Genomic DNA, 17616 nt, shown 5'->3' on the forward strand with positions numbered 1-17616 from the left:
TCCCCCCTTCCCCCCCCCGCAGGCTGCAGGGAGCGGCATGACGCACCGGTTGGGAATTTGAACGAGGCGGAGGGGGTAGGACTTCCGGCGCGCGCCACCGCCCTCAGGGGTGGCGAGGAGGCCTGGGCCCAGCTGCCCCCCCCGCGTCCTCCCCCGAGCGGCGCCAGAATTCACCACACAAATGGCTTCTACAGTAGCAGTTACCAAAAAAAAAAATCTTTATTAAGTTCTTAACAGAAAGCGCCCTTACGCTAAGTATGTAATTAACGCTGGAGCTTCTACAGGCCTGACTGACCACTGCCTGGCACCCCAGCCTGCCCCAGCCTCCCTCAGGAACCCTCCTGAGAGGATTTTGTTCCACAGCTGCGATCTCGGCAGCTCTCAGCAAGCGAGGTTACTTCGTAATACAAGTTCCTCTTTACAACACGCATTTGCAGACTCTTTTAACATCAATAGTGGTGTACGATACGTGAAAATATCCCCTCCGGTTCTTTTCCGTCCCCCAGGGCAGCAAGGAAGCCTTCTTGTCTCCTCCTCTGGGCTAAGGCAGCTAAGGACTTGAATGTCTTTGGCTCATAAATAGCCAAATCAGCAATCACTTTCCTATTCAGCTCCACCTGGGACTAAATGAGAGAAAATTTATTGGTTACGTTGGGTTACTTTCTAGGAACAACAGTGAAATGCTTAATGATTACTTGAGGTCTTAAGGCAAATTACCTTAACTGTACAATTCGACAGTGTACAATTTTGGAACTATTAGTCAGAGAACAGTCAGACATGACTACTCGGCCATGGATCACTCATTAAGCCACTGTGTAAAATCAGTTTTACTGACTTTCTCAAAGTCTTTCTGGTAAAAACCAAGAGCTGAAGAAGAATCTCTTATTTCATGGAAGGCCATGTTACAGGTTAATCCGAGGCATTTGTTTTAGTTCTTAGATATATTCAGGTTTACTTGTGCTAGAAGCTGCTTGGTACCTTAAAATTTGTCCTGGGGTAGAGGAAGAAAGACTGCAGGATCAAATACTCGTTAACAAAGCTAGTTAACTCCATATTCTAAGGGGGGAGGGGTATTCTATGAAACAGTTTGCTTCTTTTGGAGAGAGAACCTTACAAAAATACATTGCTCTGAGCCAAGAATCAAAGGGACAGTCATCTTGAGGGGAAAAAACAAAAAGAAAAACCACCACGACGTTCACCAGGATAAAAGGAGTTAAGCACATAAGGAAGAGAAACAGGTTTAGGGCAGAACTTAGTTCCTGCAAGCGAATGAAACTCCTTCCAGAAGCAGAAGGGCTTTCATCAGGAGAACTCGGAAGCAGGCCAAGCTCAGTCTGACAGAAGGAGCTTTTCAATCCCTCCACCATGCCCTGTGCCCCTGTTGCCTGCTCAGGCTCCAGTCTGGGTGTCCCCACCATTATTCTTCAAAGATCAGCAAGCAGAGGCTGCAGCTTCAATTCCTTGCAGTTGCATTCTTAGAGAATAACCAGCAACCCTTCGGTATGTTTTGTCAGACTACATCAACTTGAAAGATTTCAGAGTTTTAACACATTCATTTCCCTGGCAGTTCGAAAAACCTCTATCAGACATTTTCACCAATTTGTTATTTTGAAGTAATTATCCTCCAAGCACCAGCCTTACCTTAAGCAGATTGCTTATGAAAGCCGGGTATTTCAAACCATGTTCAAGAGAAGCTGCTTCGATCCTCGTGATCCAGAGCTGAAAGTGTACAAATTATAAAATATGTTAAAAGTAAACCTTTTTACATGCTGATCTGCTCACACTTAGTACATATAACGATAAGACTGCAGGTCTGAAAATAAGTGCAATATATGCATGTACGAACTTCAGGATGTGAGCTTTTCAGACCATAGAGGGACTATGCTTACTTTAAAATCGTATTTATCACTCACTGGTTAAACGTTTTGAGAGAACCCGCCAGTAGGGAAAATGGCTACTTCAGTTCTGCTCTTCACCCATTTTAATGTTTATACGTAAAACATTTTGCTCTTTACCGCTCTGAGGAATCTCTTCTTCTCTCTTCTGGCCTTTGTAGACTTCACGAAAGCCCTGCGAACGCTCCGTACAGCCAGCTTATAGCAACGGTTCTTCCTTCCACGAAAATGCTGAAACGAAACCACCATGTTCTTGGTTCGGTTATCTTTAAGGCTGTTACACCCTTCAGAAATACCAATATGTGCTCGTTTGCACTTTGCAACTCTTCACAACAAGGGTCACAAAATAGTTCGCAAGCATCAGCTAAGCCTTCAGCTGGCATTTAATGAAAATATTCTTGCCTTCTTTCACAGCGTGGGAAACCTGAAGCTGAAAAGTTGGAGCAGGATACAAAAAATTTCAGTCTGGCAGGACGGAGCCAGAGCCAGGCCTCGCTTGAGGCTGCAGCTCCAGGGAGAAGACAACCAGCAAAACCACCTCCAGCGCTTTCAGCCAGGCCCTAAACTCACCCATTTATACCCATTCCTGAGCTGCCCTCTCAGGTTTGTCAGTGTGGATTCAGGGATGGGACGGGAGCCTCTGGTATTTCAAAAACCTTGCAGCTGCTCAAATAAAAAGCATAAAGAAAGACGTTTACTGGAGCTGCCACTGACACCCAGCTAACGTGAAGCAGGAAGAAGGAGCCGGTGCTGTGCAGTCAGAGAAATAAACGACTACTGCTGGCACTACAATACCAAGATATGGTCACTTAATTCAGCATTTTCTGCCTCAATACTACAGCATTATTTATTCATGCCCATCCCCGTGCTGTGATACGGTATGAAAAACCGGACGCCATTTATGACCTTGTCCTGGTTTGAGTGACACAGGACTAATTCCTCTTCTAATGCTTGGCAAAACTGCACTTTTTAGAAGACTCCAGTGTCTGAATTTATTGAAAAATTTACTTTATAGCCAGCTCTGGGGTGCGGGTTTCAAGGTCTCAGTGTTTTCGAGCTCACCAGGTGCAGGGGACGAGGAGGAGCGAGACCCGGGCACTTGACCCAAGCTGCCAACGGGGTTATCTCATACCGTGACTGTCACATTTAATGTAAGTTAGAAAGTTTACTGAGGACTTCTCTCTCTCTCCCCTGATGGCTGCCATCCCGAGAACTCCTTGCCCCGGTGCCGGAGCCCTGAGCTCCCGAAGCCGCAGCGCTCGCAGGGTCCCACATGGGCTGGGAGTGCACGGCTTCCTGGGATGGAACGGGCTGGGTATAATCCTGGTGTATTTTATATCGGTGTCGGGATCAATACTGGTTCTTCAGTGTCATTAACGTTAATTATCTAGCCTTACTCAATTCACCTCTCGTGTTTCCTTGCTTTCTCCCGACTCCCCGGGAGGGGAGAGGTCCTTGGGTGACAGAATAATTGTCTAAACCACAATAAATTGCTGTGGGTTCCTCAAATTATAACCGACCCCCGTCCCGCTGGCTGCCCGACCTCCCTCCGCTGGTGCCCGGCTGGCGGACACCCCGACGAGGGGACAAGGCCAGGCCGCTGTCGCGCTCCCCAGGCCGGGACGAGCCCCTACGGTGGGCACTGGTGGGGGGACGGGGGGGACGGTGTGGGACACTCACCCGCGCGTACTTGAGCACCTCCTGCACCCTCCAGAAGCGGTCGGTGAGGCGGCTGCGCAGCCATCGCGGCGCGCTCAGCAGCACCATCCCCGCGACCCCCCCCGCCGGCAGCGCGGCGCCTTCCGGGGCGGGGACCGGCGGACCCGGGCCCGCACCTTCCGCCGAGGCCCAGCGGCCTTCCCGGGCTGCACCGCCTCGGGGAACGGGGCTGCGCTAGGGGAGATGCTGCTGAAACTCCCTGAGTAAAATAAGAATCGTAGTATGGTTTGGGTTGGAAGGGATCTTAAAGCTTCTCCACAGGGATCTCCTGTGGGATCTCCACAGCTTCTTTGGGCAACCTGGGCCAGGGTCTCACCACCCTCGTAATGAAAAATGCCTTTCAGAAGTGCTGTCAGCGTTCTGTTCTGCAGGAAGAACATACAGCTCTACTGCTTTCAGTTGTTTCTTAATTTTTGTTGCTGTTGGCTGAGCTCTTCTCCAGTTGGATAAGGATATATGTCGTCCCTCAGTGGCTTGGGTGTCAGATGCTGCGGCCTTTCGAAGCTAAATGCAACTGCAGCAGAGTGAATGATGCTCAACAAAGAAAGGTCATTGTCATATTCCTATTAAACTGGAGCATATCGATAATCAGTCACCTGTCTCTGCAGTCTAAAACACTGCTACACAATAACCTGCTATTCGTATGCAAAGGCTCAGCCTTTCATTCTTTAGACACGACGGGCAATCAAGTTTGTTCAGTAAAGTGCTTTCAGTGAATCATAGAATCATGGAATGTTTAGAGTTGGAAGGGACCTTAAAAGATCATCGAGTTCCAATTCCCCTGCCCTGGTCAGGGACACCTCCCACCAGACCAGGTTGCTCAAAGCCCCGTCCAACCTGGCCTTGAACCCCTCCAGGGATGGGGCAGCCACAGCTTCCCTGGGCGACCTGGGCCAGGGTCTGACCACCATCACAGTAAAGAATTTATTTCTAGTATCTTGTCTAAATCTCTGCTTTTTCAATTTAAAACCATTACCATTCGTCTTATTGCTCCACTCCCTGATCAAGAGTCCCTCCCCATGCAATAATAATCCATGTGTCCATAGAGACATGGGGAGGGAGCAGCTTTGCCATTTCACGTTGTCGTTTGTCCTGTAGGTGCTGGAGATGTTTGTGAAGTTCCATGAACACTGTGCTTCACTCGCAGTCACCGTTGAGTTCCCATCTCTGCACCCCTGGGCTAGATCAGACTATATCACTAGCAGTGCTCAAACGAGTGGTGTTAAAGCAGCAGGAATACTTTTTGTGTTGTTTTCAGTGACTAGAAGAATTCCATATTGGGTAGAACGTCTTACAGTATCCTGTGTGTAAGAGATTGTGAGATGTAAAATGAAAATTTATGAGCTGTAACAAACCACAAGATGGTGCTGTCATTATAGACAGTGGGAAAATTAATTCTTAGCAGCGAGTGTCTCTGCTGTCGGAGAAGAGAACTAATGAATTTGTATGATCATCTTTAATCATTACCAGTTTCAGCATCTCAAAGCAGTGACGCTCCTGTTAGAAATTGCTTCATAACTTGCGCTATCACCAAGACATCTTTCCCACTTAGGAGCAGGTACTTGTTAAGGATGTGGAAATTTCACAGAAATAGAGGCCTGGGGACTCTTCCTTACTATCACTGAAAATTTTAAAATGTCAAAGCTGTGTGGAAGGGAAAGAAATGCAGACTTAATATTTTATTGTTTTCACAAGTATCAGGCTGTTTTCTTTTCCTATCCCTCCTCACTGAAGCATGTATCTTTAACATAGAACAAATCAGCAGGAAGCCTGCAAGACAGGCACAATTTGTTATGAACATCAAGAAACAGATCGTACTGGGTCTGAAAAGAATAAGAATATTACAAAATGTTTTTAAAAAATGTAAGTGGTAAAAAAATTCTTCAGATCAACCAGCCTGGCTATTCCGAGCTGTTTTCAGTAGCAGAATTATTGATGGTTTCATTGGGTTTGTCATTTGGTTTTGGTTTTAAAACCAAAAACTCTGTGGTGCCCCAACACCAGCTGAAGTGATTTTTGGGGAGAATTTTTAGTTGGCCAGTACCGAGTTCGCAATCTTTCCGTGCTTTAAGCGTAGCCTTGATTCTACCTCCTATAGTTTGGGGTTGGGTTTTTTTTTTGTGTGTGTGTGCACATCTTGTCCTTTCTCCTCTTCGAAGGCATAAATCCAGCTTGAAAAAATATTACAGATTTAAGTCAGTGGTTGTTGGACAGGCATAATAAATACTGAGATTCTTTGGTAGCCTCCATGCCATTTGTCACATTTATTACATCCAATGGCATCTGTTTTCCCCCGCACAGATTGAAGGCTTTATTAACACTGTGGCTGGCCAGTGCAACAGCCGAAAGCAGGGTGGATTCAATAGTTATTTCCCTCTGGGTGTCTGCATAGATCTGGGCAGAGATTTCACATTTTGCAGCTTGAGAGAAGGCTGCTACCCCTGCATCCTCCCCCAGGAGCCATTCAGCCTGAGAATGCAGTGAAGGAAATGGGTGGAACAAGATGAAAATGGACTTTTCACACTCTGATGTCTGTTTTAAAGGTTGTTTCTCTCTGTATTTTTTGATATATCTCTTTCATGCATTTATTACAAAAACATTTTCACAGTTCGTTCCCCCTTTCCCAGGGAAGTGGCTGTCCAAACAGAGCTGCTCCTGGGGTTTAGAGTCTTGTCAAAAATCGAAATTGATCTGTCGGCTGAAGTGCTTTTGAAATCAATTTTAAACACTTGGATTACCTGGTACACCCTTCAAAAGTATTTCAGTGCTTGACATTCAAAAATGAGAAAGTAGAGGAACATCTTCATATTTGGGAGACAGTTGTCTATTGGTTTTTGACTTACAATGCAGAGCTGTGGCAAACAACTTTATAATCTGTTTAAAGAAATAATTTTCAGATATATTTTTCATTTTGAAAAACAAGGAAACGCATTATTCCCGTGCGGTACACTGTGGTACCCAAGATGTTCTTTAGCACTCAGCTGGGTGGGGTAACCAGAGACTAGAACAATCTTTCAGAGGGAGGAAATAAGATTGTCAGGGCAGTATTCCACAGGGAAATTCAGCTTATCCTTGTCTCCTTCTACTCCATTCTGTGCTTCTGGTTTCACTTCTCTCCAATGGGGCAGGTTCAGGTTGTCCTGGGCTCCCCATTGTGGCTGGGAAAGTGGAAGGCTGGCTGTGGACAGTCCGGTGCCAGAGACTCCTGGTGCCTGCTGCCCAAAGGGGAGTAATTGCACGCCAGATTTCACACTTCTTTTCCCTTACCCTCCTCCATCAAGGGCAGCTGAATTCAATACAGACAGATGTTGACTTTAATCTGCACTACAAATTAATGTTTTCTCTTATTTACCAGTATATTCCTACTGGAACAAATCAGGCTACAGGCTGCTGGCAGCGCTGTCAGTCTCAGACTCTATTTTTAACGTTCTTCCCCTCTCTTGGCACATCAACTACTTTTTTCTCCACTGAGACAGAACTCAGCAGAAAGAATAAATAATAACAAACAAAACAGATTAATTAAATTCGGTGTCACCTTCAGTGCTAGAGGAAATAAAATAACTTGAGAGAAATCTAGCTTAAGTCATTAGCACCAGTCCCTGGTGAGGAGCAGCACAGCTCCCTCTGCTTTGGGTGAAGAACTGGTCTCTCTCTAGCTCCGGAGTGATGCTGTGTCCTTCCCCTATTCATCTCTAGGGTGAAAGGCTTTTCCCTCCAGCCAGACAATACCAAACAATGAAACACATCCAGCCCAACCAAACCCCACCATGGCCAGGGGAATAGCCTCCATTTATCCATCTGGGATAAATATCAAGTGAAACCAATATTAAAGAAAAGCTACTCTTGTGCTATTTGCTAAACAAAAAGGATTCTATTGGAGATACTGGCTCCCGCTTCTATTTTCTCCTTCCCAAAACATCATGAAGAAGCTAGAATTTTGCATAAATAACAAACCTTCCATCACCGTTGCCACAGTTCGGTCTGAAAAGATCTTTCACAGCTCGAAGTGGGGTGGTGGGACGTGGGAACCAAGGGCTGAGGAAGGGATGGCCTATCTTCATAACTACAAGTAAAGTTTCCCTTCTCAGCGCAATCCTTTATCTGGGGTGTGAGGATCCTCAGGGCACCAATAAGCCTCAATGGTCCTGATAAGCATCAGCTGAGGCTTCCATCCACACCCTCTGCCCCGGGACCTATTTAAGCTCAGGCCTGGGAATTTCCCTTCTCTCTGAGTTGCTGTTGTGGGTTTACACCTCTTTCTGAGACTAGCTAGGCCACCGCCAAGGCTGGTCATGGTCCTTGTCCTGGATTCTGACCTGTGGACTGACTTTCTGGCTTGACTTTAGATCTGCCTTATAATTGTAAGCCTGTCTGAAGGTTTCTTGGTTGAATCTGACCATTATTTCTGAGTCTGCTATTTTCACCTTGCTTAGGTTCTGTGGGATGGAGCCTTTGCTGGCAATCCTCTGTCTTTCCAGTGGGGGTATTGCACTTAGCTCCTCATCTCCTGGGGAGAAGCAAGAATTTAATTAATGCTAAGCTTCCAGCAGCCTCCTCTGGCTGAAGCTTTGCATTTTTCGTATGGGCTTTGAGATGTGTCGATGGTAAGCACAGAACAAAGTGTCCCACAAAGTTATGAGTTATTTCTGCTGTTAGTAGGAATGATACCCCTGACTTGTGATCTGGTACAGATTAGCCAGATGAATTTTTACTGCTGGATACTGATAGAGCTGAAGTTTGTGAGACCCTTTTAGATGTTCAAGAGGCTCTACAAGAAGAGCTATAGGAAAAAATGAAGTGGTAAATGTGGATCAACTAATAATTTTCATAGCTGGGGAACTGTATAATAAGTATGGACATTGTTGAGCTGTTTAAAAGCTACTTATTTGTTTCAAAATGCTTCCTTCTCATAGGTATCACTCATTACACCTTTGAAATCTGTATCCTCACGCAGCTTTTCAGCTCACTTCAATTTTAAAGCCTCTGTTTTGATATTGATTGCATGTGCCAGGTTGCAAATAGTCTCCATTTGTCTCACTGCTTTCTTTCTACAAGTAGCGTGTAACACTTCCAGCCCAGGGTGAGAAGGTACTTTCAGCAGCAAGTGGACAGAATCTGTTTGATTAGAAGGCAGTCCTTCTGGCTATGTGGGCCTGTATCTTTGTAGGGTGGTATTTTACTTCCTGCAGTCAGGAAGATGACTCATATGACACATATGTGCCTTCTAATGGAAATAATGGCCTGTGGCTTGGGAAGCTACATCCAATTTTTAGCTTTGCAAGAAGCCTGGGAAACTCTTTTGGCTCCATGTATGCCTGCTGCCTGTTTCTAAAACTTTCTGGTACTAAAGCAGTAGCAGAAATCAATAATAGTCTGCCATGAGTGATGAATATTGAGCTCAGGCTACTGTGTTTGTGTTGCCCTTCTCACCCCCTGCTAGTGGTATGGCTTTGTCAGAGGCTGGTGCTGAGCTGTGTGGGTATTTGGGATGCAGCTGCCCCAGGTTCATGAACCCTAACTTACCATAGAATCATGGAATGGTTTGGGTTGAAAGTGACCTTAAAGATCATCGAGTTCCAACCCCCCTGCCCTGGCAGGGACACCTCCCACAAGATCAGGTTGCTCAAAGCCCCGTCCAGTCTGGTCTTGAACTCCTCCAGGGATGGGGCAGCCACAGCTTCCCTGGGCAACCTGGGCCAGGGTCTCACCACCCTCAAAGCAAAGAATTTCTTTCTAGTATCTGATCTAAATCTCCCCTTTTTCAATTTAAAACCATTACCCCTCGTCCTACCATCTGGTAGAGCTCTTCTAATGGGCCACCAGGAAATGCTTCATAAGCAGGTCTGTCTGAGTCCTTGGGGAACCTGTCTTAGCCTTAATTCTGCTGTGTGTATTGCTACAGCTGGCGAGTAAATAAGTAAGGCTGATATAAACATACCAAAACACCCAACAATGGCAGGGGGATGGGTGCCCAAAATGTACATTTTTTAACAAAAGCATTTAATGAAGGAAAGCTAGCACTCGTATGTATTATAAAATCATGATTATTATGACATCACTTAACCTTTAGTATTGTATGAACCTCATTTTTCTGATAACCTTTTTCTAGGGCAGAACATTCTGAGAGAAATAGCATCAAGTGGAACATGGGACTCTTGGACTCTTTCCCTGAGCTGTGCCTTCTGGTAAGACCTGTGCTTCCTCAGTTTCCTCTGGAGTTAGGGAAGTTTTCTCCCTCCTGCAATACTATGATCATGCATATATGAATGTGTCTAAAAGGCTACGTAAGTGTGCAGATATCACTCAAATTCTGAAATAATATTGATCATATGAGGCAGATGAAATAATTAATAATTGCTGTGCCTTTGCTACAGGAATATCAATACAATCTGCAAACAATAACAGTGATGACTGCAGAGAACAAGATTTCTGAGGTGGATAGGGCTTATTGTCAATTTCTGGAAGGTTTTTTTTAATCTAGAGCAAAATTGTTGAGAACGAATCAGAGGCAGAATAATTAAAAGGGATCATCTTGACCTGGGAATGTATGGTTTGAGCGTGGCTCTTGGTTGCTGTGTGCTAAATCAGTTCAGCAGTGAGAGAGATGTCAAGGATTGGCTCGCACAGAAAGCAGCTTCAGAACCTACTCTGTAAACAGAGCAGCGTCGCGAAGCTCAGAGAGGAAGGCACTGCTTGGATTGGAGTGCCTGTGAGCGCAGGCAGCGGAGAGCAGTGACACCACACGCGGCTCCAGGCTTTGCTCCCAGCTCTGCGAGGTGTGGGCAAGGACTCCTGCAAGGCAGGGAGTGGAGAAACAGCTGCTCTTTGTTATCTTCACCGGTCACCTCATTTGGATGAGACTTGAGCAGGAATATTCACTTGGGTACAGGGTGAAGAGCATGGAAAGACGATTTGAAGTCAAGGAACTGTCTGAAAGTGCCTAAGCCTGGTATTCTCAGCAAACAGCAGAGCTCGAAGGCGAAGGAGGGTACTAAAGCGAGGTGCTCTCTGGAGCCAAGCAGCCTATCAAAGCTAAGACAGCAACTCTTTGGGACCCCTTGGGATCATAATCCTACGAAGAACAACAACAAATTCAGGAGCACTATGGATTCAAAAGCAAAACAATAGCTATTGCCAAACTTTAGCAGCCACATCTGCTTTAAAACTGAGGTTGGGACACTGCTGAAAACATTCTGAAAGGAAATAACTTGTGTTGGCCAGATCCTGGGAAAGCAGGTGGCCAAAAGAGGGCTTTCCTTCTTTGCTCCATTATGATCTCTGGTTAAGTGTTCTTGTCCACGTGTGGAAGAGGCCTCTGCAAGTTACTTCCCAGGTCTGTTGCCAAAAGCAAAGAAACTATTTTGGATAAGAGTGTGGGCTGATTAGCAACCTTCTTGAAGAATGTCTGGCCAGGACACTGAAGACTTTGGAGCAGAAAATGTCTCAGAGAAGTCTAGGATGATTCCTAGCCTTCCACCGTATGACATGAATGACCAGCTCCTTCCCAGGGAGCCACGGAGTGGATGGTGCTGCTTGGCATGGACCCTGGTGGTAGTCACCATGAACTCCTTGGTCTTTTTAATGAATTTGCTCCTGATGTTTGTTATCTTCACCATTGTCCTGCTTCCTACCATCGTGGTGGTTTACTTTGGCTTCCAATGCCACTCTCGGGTAAGTGAGCCTTGCTCCACTTGGCTGCTAAGAGCCACCTCTAAGGCAGGACCATCCGTAAGGGGTTTATTTTAGAATAGTGGCTGTAAAGACAAGGTTAGACTCCCTGAGCTTTGGGGCTGTTTTCATAAGGGGTGTGTATATGTATAGACTTTCTTCGGGGCAGGTATAGCCTGGGCTGACAAGAGCAGGTTGATGGTGGTTCATTCTGAGCCGTGGGCTCCTGGTTGTAGAAGGGAGTGGTCTCTCTGCTCGGTGACACAGCTATCAGCAAGGCTGGCATGTGCGTTTGTCTAGGGAAGTACAGGCTTTATGGTTTCTGGACTAATTGTCTTAAAGTAGTTGGTTGGCACCCATAAGTTGTCAGTAGCCAGAAAGGCTCTCACTGGAGAGGCAGAGCAGGGACAGAAGCTGCCTGTGACTGCCCAGCTCCTCGTGGACTGAGACGGAGTGAGACCCCTTGGTCCCAATCCCCTCTGTGCTGCACTTTGTACAGTTATTTAACTGTAAAGTGATGAGAGATAAACCTATAGTACTTCACAACAAGCTTGCATGAAATGCCAGTCTTGTGGGCACCTCTGAGTGCTGGCAGGAGTGAGTTAAATACATTTTTACCCATCACTTCTTCCAGTATTGTGGGAAATGGAAGCTTAATTGGGCAATATAGTTATATTCCTATGAAAATAACAAGCAGCTGTGACAGGTCAGGTGAATACACTCCCTGGCTTGGCAGAACTGCTGTTTGCATTTTAATGTCACAATATTTCTCTATTTTCTGTGACCTCTGTTGCCTGAACTCTGTAATTCACCCAGGTCCTGCGTGGGCTCTGGTAGGGTTTGCTACTTTCCGTTTAAGCAAGCCTTCCATAGTTTGTCATATTTGATCTGCCTAATGACTAATTATAGCACTAGTAAAGTCTAACAGAATATATAATCCCCTTATGCCAATCTAACATTCAGGTGTGCTCCCAAATGTGCTGTACAGTTTCTCACACCAGCAAACGAGCCTGCTTTGCCAGTAAGGGCTGTGTGCATGTCTGTTCCAGTGTGCTGCTGTCCTCTGCGTTTTTAGTTCACTAATTTACCCCGAGGAGCTGTGAACGTGTGGTAAAAGCGCCCATTCTGTAGGTGGAATCTTACTTTGCTCAATGCAGGTCCCTTAAACCCTGGGACACAACAGCAGGCTAAGACATACCGCTTACTGCAGGCATTTATAGCTTTGACTGGGGGATGTGCTGTAATTTTCCAATAAAACCATTGTGTTGTGTTACTCGGCTGATGTCCCAGTGACATGAGCTGTCAGCCTGCAGCTCCCTGTCCCAAAGCTCCCTGACAAAGGGACTGTGCTGCTATTGTATCCTCAGTACCGATGTATTTGCTGGTCTGAGAAGTTCACCTCTGAATTTTATCGCCCTGAAATTATGACAACTCATAGAGCTGCTGTTATTGAAAAGGTTTTCCTGATCCTGCAAACTAACGAACGGGGAAATGTCTGTCATGGTGATTGTTTTGTGTAACAGGGCAGACCCAAGTGCTGCTGCTGGTTGGAGTGAAGCATAATTCATAAAGAAGTCATGTACCTCTGGACCAGGCAATTCCCTCTATGGCTCTGACACCTGGAGATGTTTTAACACAGGATGCAAATGTGTGGAAGGCTCTGGAGGGCCTACAGAGGGCAAAAGGGGCTCAGAGGGGTCCTGATCTACCTGGTAGTTGTGCAAACCTCCTTCATTGTGGGTTGCAACACTTCCCTTTTACAGTCTGTGGCTGTTATGATTTTTGCATACAAAAGGGCAGGTGCGTAGAATGACTTTTGACTTATCGAAGGGTAAGTCTTCACAAGCAATAACCTAATAAATTCTCCTTGGGAGAAAGTTCAGTGTGGGCCTTGGTAAAATGCTGGTCTTTCTCCACAAGTGCAGTGCGGGTACAGGCTCTGTAAGACATGAGGCTTTTTAGGGTAGGTTTAAAATGAGATTGTCTGCGAAGCCCTGAAATAAATTTTTCTTATGATCTGGAACTGGTCCTTGAAAGTCATAAATAGGGACTTCAAATTGGACCCAAAATGGGGAAAAAGTATGAGGACTGCTGTGCAGAATTACCCCTTCCAGCTTCACTCTGCTTGACCCTCACCTTGGAAAACCTCAAGTTCTGCTTTGCACACACAGTGCTCTCCAGTCAAAGGCTTTGAGGAGATGCAAAAGGTTTTCGAGTGCAGTCAGGTACATCAGCAGTGAGAGCAGCCGTGTTGCTCTTAGCTGTAAGGAGTCTTTCAACCCAGACTTCTCTTCAATAGGCATAGAGAGGGATTGCGGCAATATGGCTTGACAAGAGTGGTCCTTTCTCTTTGGGTTACCGCTTTTCAATGCCTTCCTAGTAGCCAGAGGCCAATTTCTGTACTGCAGATCCATTAGATGGATTTTTTTTTTTTTAAAGTATGATGGGTTGTGTTTCTTGTACTGCTGAAAGAATATGGCAAAAGGCAAGGCAGCTGGGGGACGTGGGGGTTGCCTGTAGCATTTGATAATGCAGGACATCTGAGTGGCTTGAGTCAGATCTCCTGCTGCCAGGATGAAAGGAGGGCTTTAAATGCCACTCAAAAAGGACCGGTTAATGTGCTGGATGCTTTGCAGCAGCATGGGGTGAATGGGCTTTCCTGGCAGATCTTGCAGTGGGAGGAGACGTGAGAAGGTAGAAATGGGTACAGCGTGTACACAGAGGAGAGAACACAAAGGGGTCTGTTCCAGGGCAGGAGTCTGGAGAGTCTCCAGCCAGTGGGTAGCTATGGAACGACCAACCTCTGTCTGGAGAATCAAAAAGCATCTTGCTGTATTTTATTTACTTTGTTATAATTTCCAGTGAGTTGTGCCACCCACACTGATGCAGCAGCAGGAGGCCTTTTTATTTGGTTTCTGCCTATCAAATGCTAAGCTGTGCGATTCTGATGATGTAATAAAGATTAGTGTTTCCTGCTTCGGGATCAATGTGCAGTGCTCTCATCATAGTGATGCTGGAATAATTGAGAGCTTGATTAAAATGTCAGTCACATAATGTAGCCTAAAGATTGCTGGGCTCAGCTTGGAGAGAGGGAAGAGGGGTGTCCTTCTGTGGAAGCACTAAAAACTCAAGCGTACTTTGGTCACCAGGTCTGTGACAAGCTCTGTCTCTCTTCCCACAGGTGCTGCACTCAGCTGCCCGTTACTGCAGAAGCATCTTGGATGACAACAGCTCTTCTGCCCTCATTATCCTTGGCTTCGTCATCATGTCCCCTCTCATTGTGGTGGCCATGGCTATCTACTGCAGCCTGGCAAGGCGTCTCCGCCTCTTCATGTGCTTCCAGCCGTACAGCAGGGCTGTGTACAAGGGGGTGAAGTGGCGCTGGTACGAGGAGGGAGGTCTCTGCAGCTGTGCCAAGGGGTGGAACACTCAAGTCAAGGCCTGGGTATGAGTTGGCAGCACCAGAGGCCCTGCCGTAGTCAGCACCGCTTCTTCCTGCCCTATCCATCTCCATTGTCACCTCCCGGAATCACCATCCTGAAGTCTCTGCAGATGAAGGCTGGGTAGCGCATAGATGTGCGAGGAAGGAGATCTGTTAGTGAGCCATCTCCTACAGCTTTGTAAGTGGGCAGGATTCTGCCCACCATGAGGGAAATACAGAAAACAAGACCTTGACAGTAAAGACAACGTTCAGCCCTGAAAAGAAGAGGGTCTCCTCTCAGTGCCTGTTGCATTCAGAGCACAGGGCTGTTTGCAGTGGTGACAGCATGTTCTGCCTCAGATGGGATATAGGGTACGTGTGTGCAGGATTGAACAGTGGTGAGAGCGGCTGCTGGCTTTGCTGCACACCTCAGAGAGGTCTCTTTGGGAAATGCAGCCCTTGGAGCATCCAGCCAAGAGGAAGCAACTGTGGTTTTCCCATGTGTTGGACTGATGTTTCTAACCTCTTGTGAAGGTGTCTGTAGGTCACTGCCTCTGTGATGTTTGGGATCTATCACTTTCCTACACATCAGATATTCTTCCCCAATTTAGCAATCCCTCTTTTTCCATACCTATAGCAGTGCTTATGCTCCTTTTGCTGTTCCTGACATGCCATAAATCGCAACTGAGTGAAAAGCGGAGTGGATGTGAAAGGTCTGGTGGGTAGGGAGAAGCATGGCAGCTGGGTGCATGATTCCCTCCTTTCAAATCACTGCGGGTCTCTGTAGCGTTCAGCCGGTGAGGTCTGTGTGCTGCTCATCTGTGCTCCCACTGCCTCTTGTTCCCCCGTCTCCCAAATATAACCATTTCAAATGTTGTGTATAAATAAAGATCATGCCAAATCGCTGCCAAGGGAGTTTCTCTGCCCTGTCTCAAAGCAGTGGTTGCATCAGAAACAGCCATGTGGTGCTGTTGTACCACAGTACTTATCACTGTAAGTTAAAATGTAATTTCTGCTTGCTTTCTGAGGATAGATTTTTTTTTTTTTTTCCAGTTTGTGCAGTGACCAGATCCTGGGGGATAGCTCTATTCCCCCTTTGTTGTGCTTGGTATAGGGTGGGAAAGACACACACAGGAGGGAAAATCTTGGCGAAGGCATCAGCAAGCTGTTCTGGATCCACAGGGCTAATAAAGCAGTCCTCCTTCAATTAGTTCCTTTAATTAAGAGCCAACTTAGAATCAGGAGCACATGATTGTCTCATGTTGTGCTTCTGCCCATGAGAAGTGAAACATCCATTATAAAAAGAATAAATTGCTGTTGATCGTGCTGCTGGCGGTGTTCATTGCCGGCCTTCCCTCTTGGTGTGGCCTTCTCTGTCCTCTGCTGTCAGTCTGTCTCATCTTCAAGAGTTAAAAGGAGAGAAATAGCTGTAAGTTTCTGACAGGACTGACGAAAAACAGGAAAGCTCCATTTCGTGACAAGGAGATACCGTGCTACAGGATAATAAGGTTTTGCCTGGAAGCAGTGTTTGCTGCCTGTGTAGAGATCTGATATGAGCTGTGGTTCCTTTTGCTCACCTGTCATTTAATCCAACTGCTTTTACAAGGAAAATTCTTCAACCTGGCTGTGGTGTGAGTATTGTGCTGAACCATTCCCATTGCTGCCTCTGCAGAAGAAATTAAGAGTTATTGGCAACAGCCTTCCTAATAAAACAAAAATTGATTGAATTTGGTATTTTACTTTACAGAGAGTTTTAATAGCAAAGGGGAAATGAATCTACCTGAAAAACACGCTTCCTCTCTGCAGCAGAACAGAGTTCATGTCAGATAGTTCAGGTTGTCCCTCGGGGGTGTCCTGGCACGGGCAGGGAGCACAGCAATGCCCTGCAAACGGTGCCACGGCTCTGGGGGGGACCTGGTTTAATCCTAAATTTCCTGCAGAGAGCACAGAGACATCCTGAATATCCTCATCTTTGGATGAAATCCTGAGGGTGGCTGTGCCAGGCAGGGGCTGTCCCTGCAGATGCTGGGGGAAAGGGTGCTACCAAGCGACGCCTGCCTCCTCGGAACTCTCAGAGGGGGCTTTGTTCCGTGAGCTCCCAGCCCAGTGCTGGGTTTGAGCACAGCTCTGCTTGGCAACGTGCAGGAGGGGGACAGAAAGAAATGTATTTTAACCAGTTTTTTTTTAAAGCCCAACTATGTATGGATTTAAATTCCCTACGATGTCCTCTCCGTAATTCAAAGCCATGGCACTAACCTGGTACTGAGGTACCTCAGAAGACGCTAAAATATATTTCCACCCCACAAGGCTTTGGTCTGGTACAGTGTTTATTTGTACTTCCCTGCTCCTCTGTCATCACTGAATGGTCCAGATCCAAAGCTGATGAAATCACTGCCCGGATGCCACATCTCAGTGGGTGTTTAATCATGACTTAGTCCTTCACACCAGGGCTGGAAGCGGCTGTTCTGGCAAAGGAGAAAATAGAGAGACAGTTGTGATGTGCTTCGGGGTTGCACAGCCGCTCCTATGTGGTGCCTGGGAACGTGCAGTGGAGAGATGGGCTCCTAAATCCACATCCAGAGGATGAAATCCCCTACAGGCATCAGCCTGAGAGTTCTTCTCCATCACCTGTGAGTACAACCCAGCCAGCCTGGTAAGACACAAAAAGCTCTCCAAGGCTGTCAAAAATACCCAGAAGGGTGTGCTGAAAACCTTACTCTGTGCTTTGCGAAATCAACCAACGTTTGCAGGAGCGTTTAATTTCTGCAGTGTGAATTCCCAGGGTGGAAAATCAGCCAGAAAGAACCCAAAGTGCTGACAGTCGGTGCCAAGCAGTCAGTTTGCCTTGGGCCATAGCAGGGTGTATTCTTTGTGTGAATACAGGAGACAAGCTGCTTTGAGGCAGGTTGATGG

At 46.4% G+C, this 17616-nt stretch overlaps 2 protein-coding genes across 2 annotated transcripts; one reads left to right on the plus strand and one right to left on the minus strand.

Annotated features, from left to right (window-relative positions):
- Positions 1-190: 190 nt before the first annotated feature.
- Positions 191-3695, minus strand: MRPL20 (mitochondrial ribosomal protein L20). The gene is made up of 4 exons (XM_074161664.1): positions 3576-3695; positions 2016-2126; positions 1642-1719; positions 191-623 (listed from the first exon to the last, which is right to left on the minus strand). Exons 1-4 carry the CDS (start codon positions 3660-3662, stop codon positions 450-452), a joined length of 450 nt encoding a protein of 149 aa, XP_074017765.1. The 5' UTR covers positions 3663-3695; the 3' UTR covers positions 191-449.
- Positions 3696-11015: 7320 nt separating this feature from the next.
- On the plus strand, positions 11016-14733 carry TMEM278 (transmembrane protein 278). Its single transcript, XM_074161780.1, has 2 exons — positions 11016-11285; positions 14464-14733. The coding sequence occupies exons 1-2, from the start codon at positions 11016-11018 to the stop codon at positions 14731-14733; spliced, it is 540 nt and encodes a 179-aa protein (XP_074017881.1).
- Positions 14734-17616: the final 2883 nt, after the last annotated feature.

This window comes from Numenius arquata, chromosome 20, assembly GCF_964106895.1.
Source record: "Numenius arquata chromosome 20, bNumArq3.hap1.1, whole genome shotgun sequence".
Taxonomy (NCBI): Eukaryota; Metazoa; Chordata; class Aves; order Charadriiformes; family Scolopacidae; genus Numenius; species Numenius arquata.

Coding starts and splice junctions, on each gene's coding strand:
- MRPL20 (XM_074161664.1), bottom strand. CDS start 3,662: ATGGTGCTGCTGAGCGCGCCGCGATGGCTGCGCAGCCGCCTCACCGAC. Junction 2,127..3,575: donor AGGTGCTCAAGTACGCGCGG/GTGAGTGTCCCA, acceptor GTTTCGTTTCAG/CATTTTCGTGGAAGGAAGAA. Junction 1,720..2,015: donor AGAAGAGATTCCTCAGAGCG/GTAAAGAGCAAA, acceptor GTACACTTTCAG/CTCTGGATCACGAGGATCGA.
- TMEM278 (XM_074161780.1), top strand. CDS start 11,016: ATGTCTGGCCAGGACACTGAAGACTTTGGAGCAGAAAATGTCTCAGAG. Junction 11,286..14,463: donor GCTTCCAATGCCACTCTCGG/GTAAGTGAGCCT, acceptor CTCTTCCCACAG/GTGCTGCACTCAGCTGCCCG.